The following is a 27624-nucleotide window of genomic DNA, read 5'->3' on the forward strand; positions in this document are numbered from 1 at the left end:
CCCATATCTCATGAAATGACTATGTCTTGATGTTATCAGGAGGTGATAACTAAAGACTACACCAGGCAGAGCCAGCAACATCAAAGCTACCATGGCTCTCCTGTCCTGGACTTGACCCGTCCACCCAGTGCCTCCCAGCTCCCACCCACCTCTCAGGAGTCAGTCCAAGGTCAACGCTACTCAGAAGGCCTTGGTGGCGAACGCAACAGAGACCGGTAAGAATGAGTTCAGTTTCTGAACCATCTGTTTATTGCATTGAGTCAACATTGTCTCCTGTCTGTGCTTTTAACCAGTAATTTAAATGAGGATTCATTGAATTGTATTCTGTTTGTATTCTCCCCAGGTCTCCTCCTCAACCCAAGACGTCACCCATCAGTGTTTCCAATGATGGCATTGAACCAGTGTCTCCTGCTGGAGCCAGCTCCGAGCCTGACATCCAGGGGGGGGCCTCCTACCCAAATGAGCAGGGAGAGCAAGGGTAAAAGCCCACACTGCGTAGATTTGTATATCTACACAGAAACAAATATGTTTTTATAAGGAAGAGATTGCACTCACAAAAAGTCAGTTCAAGACAAATTTTATCTTTTTGGGGGAATTTACGTTCAGTTTATCAGGAACACAGCATTTGGATAAGCATGACTGTAATTAGGTTGTCGTACAACATGCAGAACCACTGCAACTGCAAAGTATTTGTTGTGTTGCTTTGAATATTACTGGTAAGTAATTTTAGGATTATAATTTCCTTTTAAAGTAAAGGAAAATACTCTTAAGTGAATCAACTATAATAATTGTACTACTGTGTTACACAGTAGAATATCCTTTCAGTTTGGTTGCTCAGTTCAACAAATTCAACTGTCAAGATCCAAAAAACTGCACATTGAAGCACTATATCAATATGTTCTTTAATCAAGTCTTTAATTTTCCATAACATTTAAATTTCTCCTAATTTACTTTCCTTTATTGACCACGGAAATCTTTATTATATTTTTCCATCTTAAAGCTTTGGCAAATTAAATTAAATCCTCTCATCCTAAAATCCGGATGAGAAAAACTTTAGTAAACCCCAGAGGGGAAATTGGTTTACAACCATAGACAGACTCATACAATATGTTGACAAAGACCAGTACCCAAAATCATTGACTAGAGGCAGTGTCATTAAAAGAAGAACAGTTTGTTGCAACAGCAGTAATAGGATCAGTGAAAGCAAATCATAAAGACCAATGGTGCAAATGTGCCAGTGTAAACAGCTTGCAGACAAGAAGCGTGAGTAACTTTCAGCATACACTGAATGGAAAGACAATTGTATCAACGTTGCTCATTAAAGAGTCTAATTGCTGTGGGAACAAAAGGCATCCTGGGTCTTTCAGTGGAGCATTTTGGCAACAGAAGCCGCTCGCTCCTGCTGCTCTGTATGAGGGTGTTGTACAAGGGATGGTCGTCTCATGTCAGATGATCTTCCCTCTGGTTCTCTCTTCTGTGATGCTCTCCAGAGAAACTGGAATCAGGCCAATAACAGATCCTGCCTCTTCATCAACTGATTGATCCTGTTGTTATTCACAGCTGTAAAACTGTCACTACCAGCAGCCAAAACAATCTAGCCCTCTCAAGTATGATATCAATATTCTAATTTCATTTGAGCTTGTTGTGGCACCCAGGTATTTGTACTCGAGCCTGCATAACCTCTGTTCTCTCTTCTAAAATCCACAGTAAGCTCCTTACCCTTGTACACTGAAAGAATAAGATGAGTTTCTTTGTTGTACTAGAATGGCATTAGAAAAATCTAAGATCATTATTCTGACAGATGTAACAAGCGGGAGTTTATCTGTGACAGATAATCTACTCTACTTTTTTCATGGATGCAAATTCATAGACCAGGATTAAGAATTAATTCTAATTTTTGTTTGAATGCTTGTTGTTCTGCAAATAATTTTAATTGGACCTAATTTGAATCCAATCAGACAAGCCAACTCCTAAATTAAAAACCTAATAATACAGTTTATTGTATAGCACTTTTCTTAACAAGTTTACAAAGTGCTTTATACTTTGTAGCTTAACAGAGAAGAGAAACTAAAACCAACAATAAAAAACACAATACAAACAACATAAGGATCAACAACATAAAACAATGGGAGGTGAAATAAAGTAAACATTTTAAACTGTCAAGAGTGGGAAGATAAAATCCAGCAACATGAGTATTCATATATGATTTGCAATAATGGAAAGTTGTAAGAAAATATGGTAATGATTTGCTGTCTGATTTCAATAGTTCCACAGTCTGGGGGCTCGAACAGCAAAGGCCCGGTCACCTTTAGCCAAAGTAGTAGTAGTCAAGTAATTTGTAGCAAGGTTAATTCAAAATGGTCAATCAAATTTTAAAATCAATCCAGACTCAAATTGGCAGCCAGTGTATGTGGGCTAACACAGTGTGTTCATATTTTTTGTGCCAGTTAAAATACAGGCAGCAGCATTTTGCACCCGTTGGATTCGGGGAATGGAGCTCTGACTGATACCAGCACTAAGTGCATTGCCATAGTCCAGGCGAGGACTAGAAATAAGTGTTTTGTGGTCTGATACAAATACATCTACTAGCTCAACATTCTCTGGGCAGAGACCGGAGGAAAGTACCAAGTCGATTATATGACCTTTCGCATACATATGATCTTTAACTGATTGTATATCAAAGGATTCAGCTAGATCCTGGCATGGGGTGTGACGGGAAGCAGACATAAATCTTAAAATCACCCAGACTAAGCACTTTGTCAAACTTGGTTAAAACAATAGATAAAAGTTCAGAAATACATAGGTTTGAAACGTGAATGTAATAAAATTATTACAACTTGGGGGGTCTTTAATCTATAATACACAGTAAAGAAGCAAAGCCTGAAATCAAAAAGCACAAGACTTCAAATGAAATAAAATTACCAAAGGAAATGAGTGAGCACTTAAAGAGTTAAATATTTAAAAAACGACTAAACCACCGCCTCTCCCATGGGGAGTCAACCATGTCTCAGTTAGAAAAAAAAAGGCCAAATTATTAGAAGCTATCAGTTCATCAATAAGGAATGAATTGTTTCCAAGTGACCTTGTATTCACAAGTCAGATTTGTGTGCGTGTGGCAGTTGGGTTTTAGGGCAGATGAACAGATTCATATTTAAAGTGACGGCAGGAATTAGCTATTTACACGTGGATATCACAGGAGTGTTAATTTGTGTGTGTCCCTCCTACAGAATGGGCTCCCGTTCACCTCCCAATACGTCCCAGCCTCCAGCCTTCTTCAGCAAGCTGACGGAGAGCACCTCCGCCATCGTCAATGCAAAGAAACAGGAGATGATCAAGAAGATGAACGTGGTGGGAAACGATGATTTCAGTAAGTGTGACCTCATCACAAGCAAGAGTTGTGTTCAGAAGAAAACATGTGAATTTTGATTAGAAAAATGTGTTTTAACAAGCAACCTCGTTCACCCTCTCAGATGCTGGTCAGCCTGGAACAGAGATCTTCAATATGCCGGCGTCTACGACTGCAGGTAATCTATCTCATTGCCTCCAGTGTGCAGACATGTATGGCAACAGTATGCATAATGCACTCTGAAGTCTGTTTAGATAACAATCCCCTTGAAAGATGGAGCAGCTTGATTTATATTTGAGCGTATTGATGTCCAAAACTAAAGGAGACATGGGCCTGATTTCGAGCACATGCATCAGCCTCCTCTGCTGTGTGTTTTCAGAGCAAATCTTACTAGGTCCCAAGGTGGCGTTTACACAGGAAATGAACTTGACCTGTGTTGCCTCATGACACACACAGTGTAAATGCCCGAAGAGAAAATCCTCCCCTTCTTAACCCCACCCTCTGCACAGCCTTGAAACACCATTAACCCACAGTATGTGATACCCAGGGTGGTGCAGTGGTTAGCGCTGCTGTTGACTCGAGTAATAGGATTCTGGGTTTGCATGTTCTCCCAGTTACTGTGGGTTTTCTTGAGGTGCTCAAACTTCCTTCCACAGTCCAAAGACATGAGCTACTTTCAAACATGCGCTGAACTCTGGATAATCCCTGACATTTTCTGGAGGGGCTGTATGTGAGAACATAGATATCCTAGTCTCTGCAGACATTCTCCAGAGTTTCTTGTGTCAGCTCCCTAGTAAAAGACTCTGGCCATTACCTACACCAGTTAGTCCCCTATGTTCCTCATAGCAAGAGCAGGAGAAGTCCCGGGTGTTTGCTCGTCCTCATCACTTGCTGCTGAATCTTTAAATCAGGTCGGTCCGGACCAAGCTCCTTTATCCTCTTTCTTTTCGTGTTGGGGTGTTTTTGTAAAGAAATCACCGGAATCGCCAGAAGTGACGACGGACATACCTGAGACTAAAGGGTTAAGGCTATTTGAAAACAACTCACAGGTGCTTACGATCAACTAGGTGCATTGTCAAATATTACTATATTATAAATTATGTTTATGCCACTGTTGTGGCTCATTACCATCTCATTCTCATGTTGCTGTATCTTCTGCTTCATGCCCTCTGTGCCTGCTCATTGTTGCTCTCTGTACTTCCTGTCTCTCTTTAAATTGAACTTGTCTAACCCTCGCTCCTTTCACAGGTACTGTGAGTGTTCGCAGCCACTCAACTCCAGAGGCCCCTGGTAACTCGATAGGCCTGGAGGCTATAATCAGAAAGGCCTTGATGGGCAATTATGATGATCAGTCTGAGGAACGGACCAACGCTGCTAACATGATGGGCTCCAACATTTCTACTGACGGACGTGCCGAGGACTGTTTCTCACAAGGTGTGAAATCCTTACACACGTCTGCATTTTATCTTGTTGACCTGATTTCTGTTGCCAGCATATTTCCTCCCTGCTGTCAGTCTTAATGCTAAAATTAACTAAGCGTCTTCTGGTATTAGCTTCTTATGGCCAGACATGAGAGTGGTATTGATTTTTTTTCCATCTTCCTCCCTGCAAGAAGGTGAATAAGCGTATTGTCTTAATTCTCCTCTCAAAGTAAATTCTTGTCACGTCATTGGTAAAGTAGGTCCCCTATTATTCTCAGAGCTCCAAATAGATCTGGGAATGCTTTTCACTGGAGCATGTTAGTCTGTTGGTTTAAACCTGCCTCCTGCCTCCTCTGGTTGCAGGTGGAGGAAAGTCGTCAAAGGGCAGCGGACGCTCCAACAGCCGCAAAGCCAAATCCCCAGGACCAGGTCTGTCAGGGGGGGAGAGACCGTCTTCTGTCTCCTCAGTCCACTCTGAGGGCGACTGCAACAGACGAACTCCCCTCACCAACCGCGTGTGGGAGGACCGGCCTTCATCCACAGGTACACAACTTCTTTTTCAACTCCGATTGATTTCCTGTTCGAGCTGCTTATCTGCTGTTGGAATAGTCTGTAAATGGACAAAAAGTCTCAAATACATGACATAGATTCTGTCCCTCTGTGTTGTCTGCAGGTTCAGCTCCAACTCCATTCCCCTGCAACCCGCTGATAATGCGTTTCCCAAGCGGGACGGTATCCGCTCCCTCCCCCTCCTCCGGCCAGCCGGGGGGCCAGGGCCCAGGGTCAGGACCTGGACAGGGCCGCTCCTGGGAGGAGGAGCCTAAGCCTCTGCTCATGTCTCAGTACGAGACCCTGTCTGACAGCGAGTGACCCATAATGCCTCCGTACAACAGGCCCCCGCCAACAGTCAACCGCCTCTGTGCTGCTGCAGCCCCCCTAACCCTAACCCACACACACACACACACACACACACACACACACGCTGAGGCGCCTGCTAATCTACCCACACCATTCCACTCTGCATTTCCTCCGTCAGGCCTCAAGAATAGATGGAGTCATCTCCTCACACACCTGAGACAAAGCAGTGATCAGCTGGATCAATGCTGCTCTCTCTGTGTGTGTCTGTGTGTGTCTGTGTGTGTCTGTGTGTGTTTGTGTGTGTTTGTGCCTTTAGGCGTCCTGCATCACTCCAGGATGACTCTAAAGGACAAATCACTTATTTTTCATTTTTCTTTCTTTAAAAAACAACTGAACTACTTTTCCTCACTGGCCTTATCAATACAGACACACTAACCTGCACCTTGTGGTTGAGCCGATCGAATGTGCTGACACACAGTGTGGAAGGGACTCTGAGGTCGTGCTGTTGGTCTGGTCAGGAGCACGATGACTGCTGTTCTAGAGACAGATTTGCACCTCAGATCTGACCTGAGAGCAGCAGCCCGCACAGCGAGTTTCTTAATGGAGAACTCCAGGTGCAGGCGGCCTGTGCACTGCTACCACTAAGAGAAAAAGTGTGAGAAGACGAGAGGAAAATCAACATCTACTTTTTCTTATTTTGGCTCTTTCTTTTCCCCCCTTTTTAAATTCAGTCCAGTCCTGTTTTGGAATGTGAGCTGAGAACTTAAGTACATTTTAATGGAGTCATTCATTGTCTCTTATCTGCAATGGTGTATCTTTTAGGGGGGCGGGGGACTGTGATTGCTTTGTGAGAGGGTCATATCATTGGTTTACAAGGTAAACGGGCTGTTCATCCCTGATGTCGTCATATATTTGGGAGGGTCCTGGAGAATAGCGAAGGCCTGCTGACTTCAGGCACTTGGGGAGAGATGATTTGCCAGAGGGATGGCACTAAGACCAGTGACACTTTCTCATTGTTTTTATATTAACCATGTCTGTGTTTGTTGAAACTGTTTTTTGGATATTAAGCACTTACCTGTCAGTCTGTTCACAATGGCATTTTTAAGAATCTGTGTTTCCTGGGGCAGGTGGAAAATGGGCTCAACAGCATAGAAATCCCACCTACCTGTTTATTTTTGGTCTCAGCACCAACATTATTTAGCACTCACACACTCAAAGCGACAATCACATTTCAGTGAACGAGGAATCAGCCGCTTCGAGCAGGTGCAGACCGACATTAAAGCTGCTTAAAGTCAAATCCTGCAGCATCACACAGAGTTTTATTTCGCATTAAAAGAGGTAACAAAAAAAGCCATCTTTGTATGACCCCTTAGTCCATGGGGCCGTCAGCTTCAGCCGACCCGCTGGAATCCCGTCTCTGAGCTGTTGTGACAGTCTGACCTCTGACCTACTGCCTGGTGTTGGACCTGAGACTCAGCTCCTCATCCAGGCAGATTTTGTACAGTTGTGAGATATTCCTAGTGTTAAGTGCCATTTATTTTACATATACAGTACTGAAGTTACCAAGTGACGCACAATTTTTCTTTTAGCCCCCCATGCCAGGGTTTATACGGTCCATGCAGGGAAATCTGAAAACAAAAAGCAAAAGAAACGTCCTTTTTTTTAAACATGTATTTTCTGTGTGTTGCTTCTTTCAAATCCATTAAGCCTTAGCTTTTAACTGTTTCATTAGATTTATCATCTGAACATAACAATGCTGCATCACAGGACAGCCGACATGGGCCTACATCAAATGTTTCCTCAGCTATGACACCTTTGACATACTTCAAGTGTACTTCATTGCTCCTCCTGTGTTTGTACGGGTTCCAGGAAGTTGAGGGGAGAGGCTTTCAAAAGCAATCTGGTTGTTTTTTTTGTATCCCAGTTGACATGTTTTCGCTTTTTACTCTTTTTTTTTTTTTTTTAAACAGTCACCACTTTCTGTAAATGATTGTTGCTGGATTTGTGATTTTGTGCAGTCAGGGGACACTGACTGCACACTGTACCGACGGCAGTCAGTTTATTTGGTATATTAGACAAAAATGTTTCTTTTTCACAACACGAACATGATGACTGTTATAGGAATACCTCCTCTCCTTCCTTCATCCTACGTCCCTGCACAAAGCACATCTCAGCCTTGTTTTAGCTCCTATTATTTTTTTTCTACCCAGACTGATGGAGGGTTTGTCATCCCATCAGGCAAGGCAAAAATACAGCCAGGCTTCATTTACATTGCTCTCTGTGTGTGTGTTTATAATTATCGACTGATGAAATCAAAGATTGTGACTATAAACAGACTAAGCCATATCCAGCTGTCCCCTGAACTGATGGCAGACCCATAGGAGTTTTTAAAAATATATATACTGAGATGATATACATCCATTTAGTTGTGTCATTACGAATCAAAAAAATAATCAAACGTTAAAAAAAAAAAAAAGTTGACATTTGATGAGATCCCTGGACTGTCCATGGGTGGGTGGGGGGATTAACATTAACAGTACATGGTTCAACAATTTTTGTGCATAATGATTTTTTTTTATTATAACCCACTGTATAATAGCAAGGATTGTATATAAAACTGAAGAGATGTAAATATTTATGTGGCTTGCTTCAAGGTTGGTATTACAAAAAAGAAAAAAAAAATTCACATGGTTAAATTCTACATGCCCACCAGCAAGCTTTGTGGATAGCAGTGTAAAAATGAAAAACAAAAAAGACACTGCCTTAATGTTTAAATAAAAAGCTTATTGCCATTCATGGTCTCAGAGTGCTGTTACTTGTTGCTTTGTGTTTTTGTCTGATGTTCGTTCTCACCCTTTCTAACGTACCACAAGGGGGCAGTATAAGCATATTGTACATATATTTGAAGAAGTTTGGCACAGATAATTCTGGAGGAGATACTGTTTGTCATAATTCTGCATGGATCAAACAAAGTAAACCATTAAACCTACAGTAGTGATCCATGTTAATGCTCAGTGATCTGCTGCACTGAAGAAATTCACACTGGTTCTCTTTCACGAGCATCTTACATAACTCCCATGAGCCCTCAAGGTTACCATGTTCGAAAATTAAGTTCTTAGATGTGTTAAGACTTGAATTTGACTTTAATTAATCTTCCTCCTTAAATAAATTACTACATAGTCTTGTGAAAATGCTTTCAAGTTCAACTGTTTATTTCTTTGCTGTGCATATAGAAAATATAATCTTATAACACATAAAGTGTTCTAATAGTACATAAGCTTTTTAAAATGAGAACATCTTTGACCTGCTTTGTTATAATAAAGTTCATTTTCTTTTCACTTTTATACACTACATATATATCAAATATCTGTATTTTCTAAACCGCTACATTTTTATACTGCATTGTGCGACATGTTCACCTTGTTAATTTGTATAGTTTTGAAAGTAATCAGGAATGAGAGAGGAATTTGTCCATTTATCCAATCAAAGCGGGCAGGTAGCATTAGACTCGCCTCCTGCAGCGGCATCACTAGTGAAGAAAAACAAAACAACTGAAATAGATTTGACCGCCCAGACTGCATTGGGGAGATGGTAACACTTTACAAATACATTAACTTTGTATACTTCCAGTACTTTTAAAAGATATTACTTATGTAAACTCAAGTAGAAAATTTATTGTAGTACTTTTACTAGTACTTACCTTACTTACCCCTTGCTCTACATCCATTCTGCTTGGCATCTTCAAATCCAAACTTTTAGAACATCTATGGACCTGCATTCTCTATTAGCTATATTTGGTTTAACTGGCCACCAAACGTGTACAATGTGGTGACCTTTGCTGCCTTGTTCCCCCTATTGGCCCGACATGTAATACTTTTTAATTGGAGGAACCCAAAACCTCCATCCCATACTAGGTCGATCAGGAAGGCTATGTTTCATCTTAAATTGGGAAAGGTAGAATTCACTTTGAGGGGGATCAAGGATAAGTTCTTATTTAATTTGATATTTGAACCATTTTCACATATTGGGACACCTCCTGATTAAAGTCCGACCTGGCCTAAACTGTACTAGCTGCAGGATTACGGCATACTGCTTTTACATACTTTTATATATATATGTGGTGAACAACGTTGAAGCTAGTTGTTTATACTGCATATCTTTATTTTGATGGTCTTGCTCGCACTGTATTTTACTATTATTATTTATTTTGAGTATGTGTCTCCAATTTTGTGTTATGAAACTCTTTATTAATTGATATGTGAAATTATTCAACACGCTATTTGTACACATGCTTAACTGCAACAACAAAAAAAGAGAGAGAGTAACAATTCCTCTTCAGCTGAAATGTGTGGAATCACAGTGTTGCTTCCAATCAAAATCGTGTGAATGTATGAGAATAAACAAAACTGGGATCTACTATTATACAACATGGCTCTATAGCACTACTAGTGGCCAAATAAATCCCCAGGGCACCTTTAAGATTAACATCAGGCATTTGAATGGTGAAGCTGTGCTTGCTGTGGGTTCCACTGATGGACGAAGAGCAAATTCGGGCAAGCAACCTTTCAATGAGGGCATCAGATAAAACGTAATTTATGTAACAGGGACGTTTTTCTGTACTGGAGGGAAATAGTTTTCATCGATTCTTCCTGCTTCCTTCACTGAGAACAGGTTTATATCCCTGATTTACTGCTGAGAAAAGCGCTGAGTTAATATTCACTCGTGCAATTACATTTTCCACACTGAGAAGTTTTCAAAGAATATATCACGTTGAAGCTTTTATTTTTTTCAGAATGATGGATCATGAGCAAACATCCAGTCTGCTGTTTGATAAATATCAATTTTGGCCAGGATTTCATCAGGAACCAAAACACCTGAGACGAGAACTCGGTAACTGTAAAACTGATGTCAGGCCACGTCAGTGTTTCACCTCAGTCTTATTAAGCACTGGAGGAAAATAAAGAGGCACCGGATCATGGGGAAACTTTACGTCTATGTAATGTTTGTAATTTTATGTGACAGCCTTAATGTCCGAGACAAATTTCCCTTGGGACAAATAAAGTGATATTAAATCTTAGACACAGTAAAATGTTTAAAATAACATGGACTGAAGCAAAGAGTCTAAAGACAAATTAAAGTCATTACTGTCCCGAATTTGATGGCCTGAAAACTTTCAAAACCATAACATTCTTAAAATATATATGCTGTATTTGCTCTTAAATTCTTAATGAATAAACCTTCACACTATTTACAACTGCACCGTATTAAATATGTTTTTAGAGGGACACAAATTAAACCTGTGGTAAGAAGGGAAATACATTGTCATTGGATTCAAATTAAGATTAAGATACAGGACAACATAATTAGTGTTTTGGGAATTTCTTTTTTATTCATTTAGGATAATGCATCTTTTTAAATTATTTTCCTCGATCAAACCAGGAACAATTATCGACGTACAAAAATATAAAGAGAATTATGAAGTGCCTCAATGCCACATATACAACAGGAGAATATTTTACAGTAACAAAATCAAGTGTTAGGAAACACAAAAAGTATCTCACACAAAACCACCATCGTGTTTGATTTGACACCCTCCAACTCTGTCTCAGGTTTTTCTCTGACATTTCACAGACCATCAACACGTAGCGCAGCGCCCCATCATCTCAGCAGCAGCAGCTTTACTGCTCTGCACAAAGAGCCGTTTCCAGAACAAGGGCCTCATCTCATCTCCTGGTGTCTCGCTCTTTGTTCTGCTATACTTACTGTTCCCTCATTTGAACCCAGTATGTGATGAACCACCTCAGATTCACAGCCTTCACGTCCTTTCCACTTTACACACACCTGGAGGGCTTTTCAAACTACGAAATGAAACAAGATCTCAAGCTCATGACCTCCGTTGAAATATTGGGAATACATATTTGCATAAAACTGATACCTTCTTAGAAAATTTGAGGTAAAATCCCAAGTCTCAATATTTGCCATGTTCAATAATCTAAATATATATATATATATTTTTTTTTTATATATATATAAGACACACATAAAGAAGTCATGAAAACGCTCCATTAATAAAAAAAATCTATTTTACATCTTCAACAGGGAAAACTAATCACTGCTCGACTTTTTACATGTTGGTGATACCAGAGGAAATTCATGCTTTTGAAACAATATAAAACACAAACGTCCCACAATAAAAATTTGGTGGTATCTGAAAAACAAAGTGAAACACTCGGCTGCACCAGCAATTCATAAATTTACAAGTTCACTTAGTGGAGCTTGAAATATCACATGGCTTGGGCCTGGAATCTCCCACTCATTTCGCTATATGTGGTCTTCTAGAGAACAATAAACTCTAGAGAGCTCATCAGAAGAAGAAAAAGGACAAATCATTGTCGCAATCCCACAGTGTTTATTTTACAGTTAGTGTTTAAACTTTAAGGTAAAAAAATGAATGACAATCTTTAAGAGTAGAGATAAACTTGTTTGTCTCAGTTTGTGATGAGCTGCGCCGCTCTTATTTACATCTGTACGACAGGTCGGGCTGTTGGTAGATGCTGCTCAGTTAGTGATCATCAATTGTACACAATCTTTGGTCAATTGATGGTCACTAACTGTGCAATGTGCACTATATTAAAACCGTCACTAAACATTTGGACAGCACAACAAAATGGTGAGCTCACTATATCCTCCACTACGTAGTTGTAATTTCAGACACAGCCTGTATTTAGAGGGGGTCACATTAAACAAACAAATAGAGTAAAGACTGGTTATTATTTAAAGGGCCACGTGTAAGTGACTGCACCGACTCACAGAGCTACTGTTTGGCACATTCGTAGTATAACAAAAAATAAAAATGGTTGAAATGTCCCATATGACACATGCTAAAAGTGTCAGGCTAATAAATGTTAGCATTGTCCATTATTGTCAAGTTAATAACTCATATCAACTACATTCACAAAGTAGTTATGAATCAATTCATTGTTTGCTCCTCTGACGCTTAGCGTTTGACACTTCGGCGAGTTGGGATGCGACAGCGATGGAAGTAGCTGAGTTAATGAGCAGCTACTTTATCCACAAACTACGTGACACATTTATGAAGAGCTGGTGCAATCCAGAACAATGTCGGCCTTTCATTGAGAAGTGAAACAGTGACTTGTCGATTGTTTGTAGCATGAAACTTCCGGAGAAGTTGTAATGGAGAAGTAATCAGCGCCATTTTAGTTCTGTAACCAGAGCTGGACAGAGAAGTGTCACTTCCCTCTGATTCTCGCATGTTTTTCCTCATCATTGTCTGAGTGAAACCAGAACAAGTTATCATATCAAACAAACTGTTACATGGATTGAAAAGACAAAGTCATGAACTAATTCCCATTTGCCACCATTATCAGAGGCCATATTTGTTCAGTATTATCAATAATTCTGAAAATACAGATGATGTGGTCCTGCAATCACGAAGCAGATCAGTTGAGTTTTTGTAATTAAACTCTTAATAAATAAAACTGTTATCATGAGGATATATTTCCCATAAATGTTAACCTTGATTGTGGCACTCCAACTCTCCAGCTCTCCAGCACCCCCTTGAGACCACACAAGAACCAGTTTACTGAAAAAAACAACTTAACTGTGATATTGCTTTAACCAAAGTATTCAAATTAAGTTAAGACCAAAAGTCCAGTGCTCCAACACGGTTCAATATTTATCAAATTCTCAGACGTGAAACCAGGTTTTCGAGGCTTCAAACATCTCTTATAAATCTCTCCAGGCCTCAGGTACACTGTGCTGTGATCGTTCTGTAGGATTAGACTCCAGTCTCCACTCTATACACATCCCTCTGGTTCGTGTGAATAATCCTGAATAACACCTGCAGTGTGCAGATATTTCTTGCTTGACCAAACCAAACAAGCTGTTGCTTAAATGTGTGGTTAAAACTGTGTAGCTGTCTCATAGTGGGGACTCATTGCAGAGATAAACAGTCTTTGGTCCAATTTTTCAAACGCAGACCTGAAATCCTCCCCCTGCGATTCCACGTCCACTGAGAGGACTGTGATATATAGAAAACAAGTGCAATAAAGCCATATTAGCAAGCTCTGCATTGGTGTGACCGGAGTTTGCGCGAACTCCCACAACTCGTGTCATCTCGACTTTTCTCTACATATACAGACGTCTGCAATCTGATCATTTAAAACCGGAAAGCCACCAATTTGTCAGCTCTTGTATTAAATAAGACATTAACCATTCAAGTGCAGCTTTAAACTGCCAGGAGTCCCTTTCTAAAGACGGCCTTAGTAGAAAGTCTAAAGACACTCAGGTGAAATGTCACTGAAGGTTCCCAGAGTTTCCTCCATGGCACGTGAAGATGAACAGACCAGGGTTTGTAGGGCCTCCAGACAACACTTGAAGTATTTCCTTTTTCCAAATGGGACCTCCCTCGATCCTCATCCTCTGAGAAAAAACAAGATGGTTGCCAGGTAGCCATCCCCCTGTGCGGGCTGAGCTCTACAGGTCCTCGGTGTAGATGATACAGGGACTAGTATCCTCGCTCGACTCCAGCTGCACCGTGGAGACAAACCAGCGGCGGGAACCCGTGGCGTTGTAGTTGAGCGTGGTGCGATAAGTGTTCTTGGCGTGTTTGGGGTAGATGATGGTGGTACTCTGGTAGCTGATGGGCCTCTGCCGCGGCTCCAGGTACACCTGGGACTTGTAGCTCCTCCATGTGCAGTTCTGCACCGCGACCACTGTCTCGCTGAAGGAGGTGGCCGTGGGAACGGGGGTGCAGTACACCTGGTCCCGGTAATGCTTGTCGGAGTCATACTTGACCTCAGAGATGCACCTGGAGGAGAGATGATCAACAGTTTAAGCACACATCTAAAAACTGATCACTAGGTGGCGGTGTTGAAAAGACAATGTTAAACACCAGATTGTAGCCACTGTTGTGTCTGTATGTGTCCGCTTACTTGATTTCCTGCTCTGGTTTGGGGTTGACCTCGATGCTTTCCCCGAAGAACACGGGGTACATGCGAGTCTTGGGGTCTGTTCCTGTGGAGTTCAGCAGCAGGTAGGGCAGCTGTGTAAAAAGACACACAAGAGTCAAAACCTCACTAAAACATCCAGGGACTGTGAGCAACCAGCCTGCCAACGTGTCCATTCAAGGAATTCCAGTAAAGGAAATCGCAGCAGGGTTGGGGGTTTGAGCAGAGCCAGCGGCCCAAATTAAAAACACTCCTCGATGCTCCAACCCGCAGGAGAACTCAACTTGTCCATCGCACAACTACAACAACACTTAGACGAGAACCACAGCAGTCAGGGCAGCACTCCATTTGAAATGGAATTACACAGTGTGGCTCTAGCCAAATGAAGTTTAGGTGGTAAGTCACTTTCTCACAAGCTGTCACTGCAGTTCAGGCTGACTACAGACGTGTGACCCACAAACACAATGCTGAGTGTGTGTGTGTGTGTGTGTGTGTGTGTGTGTATGTGCGTGCATGTGTGGACTGAAAATAGGCTCACATATGTGGGAGCCTACAGAAGTTAATGAAATGGGAAATTCACTAAGAACAGAGCAGCTGGCAGTCAGGCTTCGTGGAAACAATGCTGTTTGAAAATCATAACTAAGTCATATTGGGGTCTTATGGGGACGTTTACCAAAGAAGAACCGCCTCTAATCACATATGATGCCTCAGTCATATTTCTTCCTGGTTCTTGGGAATTAAGATTTTTATGAAGTTTCATGTGTGATGGCTCTGTAGCTCATCAGATCGTGTCCGTTCTCATTATCCCCTCTCTTAAAGCCAGCAGAGCCTTTCAACTGCAATGACTTCCATTAACTGTGGACAGCCTAACCAAAACCTTAACCTTATCCACACACACCTACACATAGACACACACACACACACACACACACAGTTTGAGGATTTTTGTATCCATAAAATACTTTTGGAAACACAACTTACTTTTCAAATTTCATTACTAGTGCTACAAATAATAACTTTTTTCAGTTAATCTGCAGATTATTTTCTCAATATAACAATAAAAAATTAAGATAGATAGATAGATAGATGGATAGATAGATAGATAGATAGATAGATAGATAGATACATACATAGATAGATACATAGATAGATGACAGGCACAGAGACTCACCACTATAATAACGAGGAGACATTTTTTTTAGCAGCCTTTCTAGACACCTTACAATATATCGTAAACAAACACATGAATTACTAAAGTATGATCTAAATGTAAAAAAAATTCATCAAAATTGAACTGTTGCAAACTTTTATTTAATTTATCATGGGAATCATATGAAATTTACACTTTAATATTCATATTGATAATTCATGATGTCTGTTCTAAGCAGCGGAGGATGGATAAAGTTAACCTCATCATGCCATATAAGCTAGTGATGACACCAAGTATGTTCACTGTATTCAAACTAACTGTATGAACAGTGTGTTGACCCTTGACCTCTCAGACCGTCCCCTCCACAGCTATAAGGAGCTGCACCAATCAGAGACACAGATCCTGTGTTTCACTGGGAGGCCAGGATGTGACTGGACGTTCTCTTTCTCAAGCACTGTCCGTCTGAAGCAAGTGACACCTCGACCACAACTCTCACATTACACACGAGAGACTGTCACATGCTGTGAGCTGGCCGCTGTTAAGAGCACATTGCACTACAGGGGACGAGCTACAGCAGGCCAAGGGCACAGCCGAGCGCTGTGTGAAGCTCGTCTTACCTACAGCCGACAGTCATCCCCACGCGCTCTGACTGCGCCTCGCACCGCTACTGGTTTTGCCACGCGAGGTTGAAAAAAAAAAAAAAGGGTCATTTCCTGCCGCTGGTTCCTCATGACCTGAATATACTGCAGGAGAATGTGATTGTCCTCTGCTGCTCCAGCATTGAGAGCATCCCAGCTATTTCTCCACAGTGAGTTCTGGCCACTTCTGCAAAGCAAACACTCGCAAATGGAGCGGGGGTCACCTTCAGGCGCTGGATACCCCAGTACGCTCACACAGCACAAACCCCCCTGGAGGCACGTTTCTGCCCAGGGAAAATAGCCTGCAGCTGAGCAACCCACACAACATACAATGCACAATACAGAGTTGCTGAGAGAAACGCCAACTCAAACACTGCGACCGCTGGCTGCTGGAGCCGTCAGGCCCCCGACTTTACATTGTGCGTCTGCGGGGGTATTAATGTGAGAGCATCAGTATCACACAGGGAGGCAGATTTAGAAGAAAGTCATGAGATCCGTCTCCTGTTTGTCCTCCTGGATAATCCACTGACATTTGAGCCACCTCATTGGACTGGATGTGGACTTATCCAGCTCTGAAATGTTCAAGATTACACACTCACAGTTTTCATGCATCTATAGCCCCGATTGTAAATCTATTAACGCAGTGAAACGTGTGTACAAGATTGATTATCGTGCATCTTTTAAACTTTGAACCAAGTTTCCGAACCGTCCATCTCAGTGTTTATCCACGTTTAGTTTGACAGGTCAACAAACACTTATGCAACAGCAGCCAGCCGCCCTAACAAGCCCCTGCAACTCAAAATAGGACTTGGGGATTGTTCTTAGGTGGGACACAAAAACAACACTAAAATAGATTTGGAAAGAGAACAACCTGAGCACACATGCTTCCCCTGCTCCTGCTGCCAGACCTGTTCCTGATATCTTGAAAAAAAAAAACATTTCTTTCCTGATGCAAAGGTTTGATTTTTCTTTTCAAGCCCACAAGCCAGGACAGACAGGACTAGAAACGCAAGCAGGAGCAGCTTGTCTCCGGACTGATCTTTAAAAAGGGAAACCGCAAAGCAGTGGAGTCCTTCTAATCTGAGCCTCCAGAGGATTAGAGGACCTCGCTGCCTCTTTTCACGAGTTTCAGGCTCCTGCAAACCGATGTCGTGCGACTCCCCTGATGGAGCGCCGCATTTCTTAGGCTTGCTTCAGACACTTTGAAAGCCACCCCGACCTGCGCAGACATGTTCTCATGACTGTTTGAAACTGGGAGTGACCTGGAAATGATTTTCAATAGAAACCCTTTTGACATATGTGACACACAAGTCACATTGCATTTGTCCATAGAAAATGCATCAATAAGCATAAATATGTTGTTCCAAAGAATTGTATTATGGTTTAATCTTTAAGTTAACAAGCAATACTGATACTAATATTGACTCGGGTGCACTGACTATTTGAACTTTTCTCCCCAGAAAAGTGAATTATGTGTGAAGCAGAGAACCATTTAAACTTTATCAGAAACAAAACAAGAAGTAAAAATGTTGACTGGTTGTGCTGGTTTCCAGTGAGATCTGAGCAGTAACTGGTTTGGGCTGACAGATACTGTAAGAGAATTATCATTAACACGAGGGACGTGTCATCATCACTGACAAATACTGAGACTACATAAACAGAATCAAGTGAATAGGATCCGTTTTCTCTCCACACACATGGAGAACTGAACTTTAATAAATCAAGCAAGATACTGGCCCCCAGATGTTGATGTATTTTTAGCTTTAAGCTATTTTTTTTTTTTTTTTGGCTCATAGCTGTGCTGCATTCTATCTAATTATGAAATACAAATGCTGCAGGTCCCATATATAACCCCGGGGGTTTGCCGATCAATGAGTGGGGTCAGAAGAGGATTGACGAGGAAATGAAACATGTTGTTACTCACAAATCTGAGTTTTCTTAAAAGTATGGTTTTTATAGTGATTCTATTTTTTTCGAGGGTCACAAGCAAAAATAAGGTTTCACAGATCACTCAGACCTGCTCATGCTGGCTTATTCCAAGGTTTGTTGAGCTAAGAGTCAGACTTATCATCTAGAAGTTCCCCACTGATTATAACCAAGAAGAAGAAGCATAATCCAAACTTCTTAATCTGAGTCCTCCATTGACAGAGTAATAAAACTGCCTGGGGAGCGCCATCTGATAACATGCTAAACATGTGTTTCCACCCTGTAGGTGAGGAGAAAGAAACCCGATCCCAGTCTTACACACCTCCACTCACATTCCTGCTACTGACTGAAATAAAAAGTGCTATATTACTTTCCTTTGTCATTTTGAACCCCTGGAATTCAGTCCTGGGAGTCCCTTGACCCCATGTTTGGAGACCTGCAGCTGGGCCTGATCAACCCACTGACCCCCATGACACACTGTATTTAGAGGCTCCAGCTGATGCACCAGATTGAAAAAACAGGAAAGAAGAAGACGTTTTATTGGACTATTGAGGGACCAGTGGCATCTTCAGACTTTGAGAGAGAGACAGAGAGAGACAGAGAGAGAGAGAGAGAGAGAGAGAGAGAGAGAGAGAGCTTCCAGATGTTGGTTGAAATCAGTTTCTGTCCAAACACTATAACAGTCTCACATTGTCAGTGTCTCAAACAGCAGCGTCACTGAACCTTTTTTCATCCTTTGATTGACTTTGTCACTGAAGCCACTGTCAGTAAAATCATTCTGGATACACAACAGACCTCACCACACTTTCAAACCATGAAGCAAACAAGTGAAGAGTTTCTCACCAGTTTCCCCTCTCTGCTCTCCTTCCTATAACATCCATGGTGCCTCTCCTCGGGCGTCGTGCAGCTGCTGGAGCGCGACTCGATCAGACCCGGGGACAGCGAGCAGAAGGGCGGACTGGGGCTCGGGGGCAGTCCCGAATCCGGGCTGTCGAGCAGCCCCTCTCGGTTTTTTCCTTTCAGGCTATCATCCATCGCTTGTAGGTGGAGGTGCCCCACCATATCTGGGACGGCTCGCTTAAAAAGCCAGAGCCCAGGCAGAGACGCACGGATAGAGTGTTTCCCTTGGAGAGCTCCGGGCTGCCCCTGCGCGCTCCTGCTTCGGAAAGTAACAATCCGGGTCGAGCTGCTGATGACTTCTGAAAGCAGAGAAGAGAGGGAAACATCAGGAAATGTTTTTTAACCATCATCCAGACACCGACTGTAGACTAGAGCCCACAGGGTGACATCAACTCAGCCTTAACGATTCCTCAAACTTTACTGTACCTGTGCTTCGCGGAGTATCCAACTGTAATTCCAAAGGATATATCCAACAGGCGAGACCAATCCACTTTGAAAACACCTAAAAGTTGTCACGAATTTAAGTTTCAACTACTCCTGAAGTAAAAATGAAACAAAATGTGATTGAATCCGCGCAGAAACCAAAAGTCGACCATGCGCCTGGCACGGATCTGGATGAGAGCTCCTCTGCTCTGCTCTGACTGAGTGAGAGTGTGTGCGCACTGTACATGTGTGTGTTTGTGTGTTAGTGTGTGTGTGTGTGTGTGTGTGTGTGTGTGTGTGTGTGTGTGCTCTCAGTGCTCCCTCTTACTGCTCCTGCCAGGGTTTTTTTTTCTGCACCTGGATCCAGTCCAGCCCCCATGATCTGGATCACTTCCATGTACAACCGACAGGGGAGAACACGTCGTCCTCTCCTCCTGCTGCACAGCAAAGTTTTATTGAGGGTGTTTATGGTCAGAAGCTCCGTTCAAATGTCCTTCAGCAACTTATCCACTTCTGCTTATAGTTAAGCTCCACATATAGTAATGGCTATGATCATAATAACTCATTGATTACTTTTATATAACCGTCCATAGTGAAAATATATCACTTAGCCACTAATGATTCAGTTGGTAATCATTCAATACAAACGTTTCATAATTATGTCTGTTAAGTAAGAGAGCAATCTGTTATTGATTACACATTTCTTGATAAATAACAGTTGGTAATCACTGAATTTATGAATACGTAATAATGGTTTGATCATCACAGTTCAAAATCTTGTCTATGATATATTAACTCAATATTATTAAGTTGACAATTATCATTTACAATTGATAATACCACATATAATAAGAAGTTAGAACTTAAAATGTGGAAACTGTAAATATGTCATTTTGCCAGGTAAGGCCCGCGACAATACGAAAACTTATAACAATAGTAAACACAGTTCAAATCCAAATGAAGCCCAAGGTGAACTAAACAAGTAGTTCAATTCTGCAGAATATAGGCAGAGACATTGTCCTGATGCATTTATGTAACATTAATCGAGGTGACTGGAACCATCTTATTCTGGGTTCTAAGAAAGAAAAGCCTCAAATAAACTTAACTTAACTCAGTCTTCCAAAAAGGTTTTCAACCTGTCACCTAAAAAAAGACACTGTCATCATATTAAATATCAACTTGTCTTCCCCTGAGTCTGCAACGTGGACTCCCTCCTGCCATCTAAAAACAGGACCAGTTTAGTTTTGACTGCATTCAACACAGGCTGGAGTTGAGTGAGTTGAGACGGCGAAACGCTGCAGACAGACTGTTTATGACGTGTGTCTGACTGAAAAGCTTTGCAGTTATATAAAACAAGATCATCTGCATATAGCGCTGAATGAGAGTTCTATGTTCATTAACATCTGAATTATTTATGTTAACATTTCATGACACTAAATCCATTCAAATGAGCAGGATAACCACATAAACCAATAACTGTCCAATCCAATCCAACAGTTTACCATTAATCCTGTTGAGAGGGAACGCCCCCAGATTTCAGGCCTTGTTTGATTCAGGAAGTCATCAGTCAGCTGCCGCCACGGAAATGTTTGTTTTAGTTGAGAAAATATTTAGCTCCTGAAAGGATTAATAAAGGATCCGTTCAGTTATTTTTCATAAGGCCTGAGTGTATGTGTGTATGTATGTGTGTCTGGCCATCCTGCCCAGTGTATTTCAGGACAGGGTGGAGACAGTGGAGACGGGTGGGAACGCTGTGCATCCACCAGTTACTAAATGAGTACATGCTGCACAGACACACACAAGCACACACACACACACACACACAGAAAGAGGGAGGGAGCAGATAAAGCCGAGCTGAGCAGACAGCAGGCTGAGGAGAAAGAATTGAATCGTTGTGAGATGGTTCTCTCCACACAATGTCGGTGCTCTCTGTTCATACAGTTAGTCTCACCAACATCAACTCTGCCAAAAAAAACAAATCAGAGCATAAATAAGAGCCAGTGCGGAGCGGCACAGAGCTGACTGTGTGTCTCTAGTGGTTGATTGTATCTTTGATGGTCCACCAGCTCTCCATGGTGATTGCCACAGATTGCCAGGAAATCATACAAGATGTCTTTCAGTTTTTTTTAGTTCTCATAAAAACAAAGATAACTCTGTGTTTGCCTTTGTTGTCTGGAGGATGTACTTAATGGAATGCCTGTTAAGCTTGTGCAGCTGTAATCTTGTTTGTGGAGAATTGCTTTCCCTCCTCTGTGTTATTGTTTGTAAGCCGCAGCAGGAATCTGTGGCGCGGCGCTGGAAGTTTTACTGGCGTTCTCCGCATCAGGTGTGTGTTTGTGTCATCATGTTCATCTTAAAGAGCCCATCATGTTGATCCTCAGGCATTCAAGGGATTAGAGTGGAGATCTGGTACAGATTAGCCACAAGATACTGGGACGCAGATGATGAGTGTGTTAGTGGATGTGAGCGCCCATTGAAGGAGTTGCTCAACTTTTGATGGACACATCCAATCACAAACGCAGCTTTTTTTATTTTGATCATGTCTGCTGCTATCTTATCATGAACCACTCATTGTTTACTATACGGACCAACAGTTTTAAGAAAAATGACTTTAAATCGCCACACTTTTTCTTCAGGTCAGCACTCTCCCAATTCATTTGAGGTTTACTGGAAAAAGCTGTTATTTGGGGAATAGAGACAGTGTTCAATGCATTTAGTTACAGGTTGTTAACTCTTCATTTAACCTATAAAATATCTGAGTAACTGCACAGGAGGTTAGCTGAACAATAGTTCCTCCATAAGTGGCACCAAATCACATTGCCCGCTCAAAAAAGGATAATTGGAAAATGGCATTAAATGTGTATAAATGTCATTGCAGTCTTAGTAATAAAGCGATTCTGAGAAAAACACAAACAATTGAAAAAAGAAAAATCCTATGTCAAACCAGCTTTACATTAATGTTTTCTCCATTTGCTCCATCCATCAACTTCAGGGAGATGAATTATTCTTTTGAAATACTAGGATCATTAACTTTTCGCGACGACCAGCTGCATACCTGTTTTATGCTTCTCGTCCATTCAGTGAAGTTCTGTTGACTCTGTATACCAACCCTAACCGTTCCATTATGAATGGTTGCATCTCGGACATATGGAACAGACACCTTCACCGTTTGGCCAAGCGGCCGCCCCGTTATGTGGGAGTTGATTGAGGAGTTCTGCAATCAGGACTCCTGAGAGCTCAGAGATCCCAGGAGGCTTTGAGAGAGACCCAGAGCGAGAGGACAGCCAAGCCGTCTGCTGATGATTCATCTTTTAGTGCTCCATCATCCGTCCCCCTCACAGGGCAATCACTCACATCCTGCAACATCAACACACACACACACACACACACACGCGGTGAAAAACATGAGGATATAAACATGTTTGTATGCACAGATTCAAAAATCCACTCACACATGCAGACAGTGAGACACAAACACACACACACACACACACACACACACACACATACAAACACACACACACACACACACATACACACGCTTACACACATTCTTGATCTGCAGAACTCTCTGGCTCAGTCTCACCACATTCGCATAATGTTGCCAAGCCAGCTGTGTGAACTGGGTCTGGAAAATATGGGGGCTAATACAGGTGTGTGTGTGTGTTTGCCCAAAGAGCGGCAGGCAGACAGACTGAGAGACAGACAGACGGACAAACAGGCAGACAGACAGATAAACAGACGGACAGACTGAGAGACAGTCGGACAAACAGACTGAGAGACAGACAGACGGACAAACAGACAGGCAAACTGAGATACAGAAAGACAGACAAACAGGCAGACAGACTGAGAGACAGACAGACAGACAAACAGGCAGACAGACTGAGGGACAGACAGACGAATAGACAGACAGACAAACAGAAATAGACTAACTTGCCACCATGGCCGAGTTTTCAAGTTTGCCTCTGCAGTTTGGGGTACACACATATTCCCGGGTTGTGCAGTGGGATGTGCACGTAGCTATGTGCACGCGCAGTCTGGAGGAGCTCTCAGTGTAAACAAACCACAGAGAGGCCGGTGCAGGCAAGGAGATTGTTTTAAGCTGATGGGCACGTCACTGTGGTTTCACACACACAACGCTCTTCCTCAGACTCGCAGCCATGAATCTTCTCCCTCTCGCAGATAGGTGACCATTCTCCAGTTTGCTCTTCATATAAACACTGGCCACTTGTTCGGTGGACTCACATGACCCACACACCCCTGCTCTGTTTCCCTCTGGCCTGCTGGAAAAGGAGTCATGAATATGCTTAGACTGGATGATGGATGAGCCTGGCAGATTCTAAATATGCCATCCAGAATTCAAAGTTCAATCCGTAACGCACCTCATTGCTCTGGAGCCTGGGTGCATCTGGTTTTAATGTGTACAGAGCCCTGCCAGGATAAAGAAGACAGTTCTCACCCTGCTGCTCCCTCTCTATCACCACCCAGCCTCTTCTCCCCCATTCCTCTCTAATCTCTCTCTCTCTATAGACATAGATGGCCCAACGCTGCCACCAGTCACATCAGCAGACTCTGAAAAGCAGTTCTTAATGGCTGCCTCTGAACAGGCTCACCGGGATAACGTATCTATTTTAAATTTTTACCTCCTCACTTGGGATCGAGCCCAAAGTTGCTTTAAGTGGCGTGTAAAAATTTGGAGAAGTGATCTGGAGCATTCCGTTTCAAAAATGTCCACCTGGTGAGCAATCAGGAAACCAGGAAGTATTCTCTGGCACACATATGGGAAAACTAGAAGGAAGAAGTTCAAGTTACAAAGAACCACATGAGCGGAAAGTACTTGGCAACACCAGCTAACTAACCAGGAGAATTGTCTTTATTTGACCTACATATTCGCAACATAAATTACACTCCCATCAACCTTGGCTTTGTTTTTATAACTAATTATAAGATGTAATGTAACATTTTAACACCTAACTAAAGATGTTTTCAGACGTGACCTGCGGAGGAACAAAAAAAGAAAGATGAACTGTCCACTTCTCAACCTTCAGACACTATATGTGAAGCCAAAGCATCTGAGTCACCAACAGGAGGCTGGCTGATGTAAAGGTCATTAACCTGTCCCCTCCATGTTAATTGATGTGGACATAAACCAAACTAAAAGGTCAAAGTACGCATCAAATAAATATCTCTTAAAGATGCTTTCTGTCATTTAAAGTAGTACAACTCAAACTGGTGTTAAGTGTTCATTATTCAAGCAAGTTTGGCTTTAGTTTGTTATTTGATTCTATAAAAACAAGGTGAAATGTCATGATTAAGTGCTGAGACTGACTAAAGACTGGTTGAGCATGTGTTTCAACGAGACCTCGCTACTGTGGCTACATCCCCCCGATGACTGATGAGCAGATTGTAATTCTCCATATATGTAAGATGGCAGCGTTTGCATCAAGGATATTCCAGCTCTGGATAGTGGGAGGAGGAGGTGGAGCCTTGTCGGACATCTTTATATACTGTCTTAGGTTTGACAGTGAATGAAGAATCATGGATCTTGCAATAATTAAAGCTTAAACGTTCATAGAAAACCGAATAGGGGTCATATTTTAACATCTGTCTGTTTGATAGTAACAATAACTCAAAACACTATGAAAGGCACTATGATAAAGTAATTAGAAAAAATAATTTGATGTTTGTTGTTCTCTAGATATTTATTTCTGGGAAATAAGGCGATTTGTTTTTGTTTTTTTTAAATGGACATGAGCTAAACATCCTATTCACACCGGTTGGAATAAAACCAGTATAGCTGGTAAGCAATAAAAGAAACCAGTCAAACCTACTTCTCCTTAAATCTTCAGCTCTGCTATTTGAAAACTTGCGTACCCTTTGTAAACAGTTGTCACTGTGTTTAGTTTAGCCTGTACCAGTTTACATCTTCTATCAGGAATTTTTATTGGCTGTTCTGCTGCATGTAAATAAGCACCAGCATCTGGGAGGAGGGGGGGGGGGCTGTTGTTCACGTGTTCCTCTACAATTTCAACAGACACAAATCACTGTCCTGAGCTGATCAGTGGTGTTGCTCGCTGCACTCGACTCGGTACACTCTGTGACCTCCTCACTGAGACTTCCCTCCGGCTCCACAGCTGTTGGCCTCGCATGCTAGCAGCTCATCCAGCCTCAGCTGTAATCAGTGATTCACCTGCACGCCGCTTCCTCTGACATTTTCCCTTCCTCACAGCTTTGTGTTAACAGTCAATAGGTAAACACCTGAATGGCTTTCTGTTCAATGTGTAACAGTCAGATATGTGACTGACTGTATTTCCTGCCGTGCTTGCTGATGCAGAATTAGCACATGGGTCTTTATCTATACATACAGGATCAATATCCAGCAAGGGTAAATATGTGGAGATAATTTGAACACGTGACATTTTTATTGAAAGAATCGACTGTGTGCGTGGACAGTCAATAAGCTGCTGGTTTCGATATTTTGTTCAGCTGCAAATGTATCACAGATGTGTCAGGTAAATACCAGGAAGCAGGACTGTCAACAGTGTTCCCCTAGAGCCAAATGAAACGTGGACACACATACAATCTGTGCTTTGTGTCCGAGCATCGATTCTTTGTGTTATATATTGACGGAACAAGGTCCACAGTGGTCACAGGGAGAGCCAGGCTCTGCAGGGGAGCAAACACTGACATGTGAGCGGACGGAGGAAGGCGAGAACACGTCAGTGCAGGGGCAGAGGACGGACAGATAAGAGCTGTTTATGTTTCTTGTCCCATTCATCTCCATTCAGACACGTTGGTCTCCACACTAAGAGAGAAAAGGCCCTGCCCTCTGCCCCGTCCTCTGTGCTTAAGGAGCATAAACAAGCTCCACTCTCTGGTCCTGAAAACAGCCCTGCCTGTTTGCTCAGTGTGTTTGCTCAGGCCTGTGGTTTGGATCTGACAGTGAACCGTGCATAGGTAGTGCAAGACACCCAATCAAATGCAGCAATCTGAGACTGATGAGGACGCCGCAGCAGCTCACCGCAGTAACACAATATTTATCAACCTGCGATCAGACCAAAGCGATTGAGTCCAGGTTGTGGGAAGTACAAACAAGCGGTGACTTCCTCTGCAGTGACGGAGGTATTTATTCTCCACAATATGTTTTCACCAGAGAGCCTCCTTGCTGTTGAGTTGCCTCTGACCGAGAAATAGTTTAATCTCTGGCTGGTTGATGCACCAAACCTGCAGGTCCGAGGGATTTGTGCTCAGCCCGTACGACTCTCTGCCAGATTGACAGCACCACTAGTGCTCTGCCATCAAGGCAGGTTGTGTTTCCCATGGTACTCTGTGTTTGCCTTCTAGCCTGCAGGGATATAATGACAAGCAAGGACCACCCATGTCTGCTATGGCCTGAGTGTTATTGAAGGAATTCCCCCAAGCTTCAGTGAGTGCGCATGTGTGTATGTGTGTATGTGTGTCTAAAGCCATAAGCTTAACTTTATGTTTGCATGCTTGTGCTTAAGCCAATATAATGGATTTTTATTTAAAAAGACTTAATGTGATTACGCTATAATAACTAATAATTAATACTTTTCTCTTTAATTGCACAAAACAAACACTTATTCAAAAGTTAATGTGAATAGAATAGTGGTGCAATTTCATCAATAACCTGTTTTATAGTATTCATACACTGGCTTCAAGCTATTTTAATTGGTTTTAAGGAATTTTTTTCTATGTTAATTAACACATTCACATGCTTTTAACCTTGAGGGTTTCTCTAAAATTAAACATTTATGATTTCAGGAGAAAGATTGAAAGTTTAAGAGGATTTAAAGGACCACACCCAGCAGCTAACATCAGATTTTCATTTAAAGGTTGAAAGTAAATTGTTGGTGATTGGGGAGACTTTCTTAACTGAGCCTTCAAACCAGTGAGAGGAACAAACGAAAAAGCACTGACATGAGTACTCTAACCTTGAGTTCAGGTACATTTTGGTCTCAGTATGATGCTG

General features: G+C 42.0%; 2 protein-coding genes across 12 annotated transcripts in view; one reads left to right on the top strand and one right to left on the bottom strand.

Annotated features, from left to right (window-relative positions):
* Positions 1 to 8419, top strand: part of ncor2 (nuclear receptor corepressor 2) — an 86156-nt gene extending 77737 nt beyond the window's left edge. For all 10 annotated transcript variants that reach the window (XM_062383793.1, XM_062383854.1, XM_062383835.1 and 7 more), the window contains 7 exons: positions 40 to 215; positions 344 to 478; positions 3228 to 3367; positions 3471 to 3524; positions 4595 to 4780; positions 5131 to 5310; positions 5441 to 8419. In XM_062383793.1, the coding sequence (XP_062239777.1) occupies positions 40 to 215; positions 344 to 478; positions 3228 to 3367; positions 3471 to 3524; positions 4595 to 4780; positions 5131 to 5310; positions 5441 to 5637 (1068 nt within the window). In that variant the 3' untranslated portion in view covers positions 5638 to 8419. The remainder of the gene's footprint in view (positions 1 to 39; positions 216 to 343; positions 479 to 3227; positions 3368 to 3470; positions 3525 to 4594; positions 4781 to 5130; positions 5311 to 5440) is intronic.
* Positions 8420 to 10988: 2569 nt separating this feature from the next.
* Positions 10989 to 19883, bottom strand: rflna (refilin A). Of its 2 annotated transcripts, none has more exons than XM_062383891.1 (4): positions 19635 to 19883; positions 19152 to 19504; positions 14580 to 14689; positions 10989 to 14455 (listed from the first exon to the last, which is right to left on the bottom strand). In XM_062383891.1, exons 2-4 carry the CDS (start codon positions 19368 to 19370, stop codon positions 14122 to 14124), a joined length of 663 nt encoding a protein of 220 aa, XP_062239875.1. In that variant the 5' UTR covers positions 19371 to 19504; positions 19635 to 19883; the 3' UTR covers positions 10989 to 14121. The 2 variants fall into 2 exon arrangements, with proteins under 2 accessions (XP_062239875.1, XP_062239865.1); XM_062383881.1 differs by having other exon boundaries at positions 19152 to 19507; positions 19635 to 19882.
* Between the last annotated feature and the right edge of the window lie 7741 nt (positions 19884 to 27624).

The sequence above is a fragment of the Platichthys flesus genome, chromosome 3 (assembly GCF_949316205.1).
Source record: "Platichthys flesus chromosome 3, fPlaFle2.1, whole genome shotgun sequence".
In the NCBI taxonomy this organism is placed as follows: Eukaryota; Metazoa; Chordata; class Actinopteri; order Pleuronectiformes; family Pleuronectidae; genus Platichthys; species Platichthys flesus.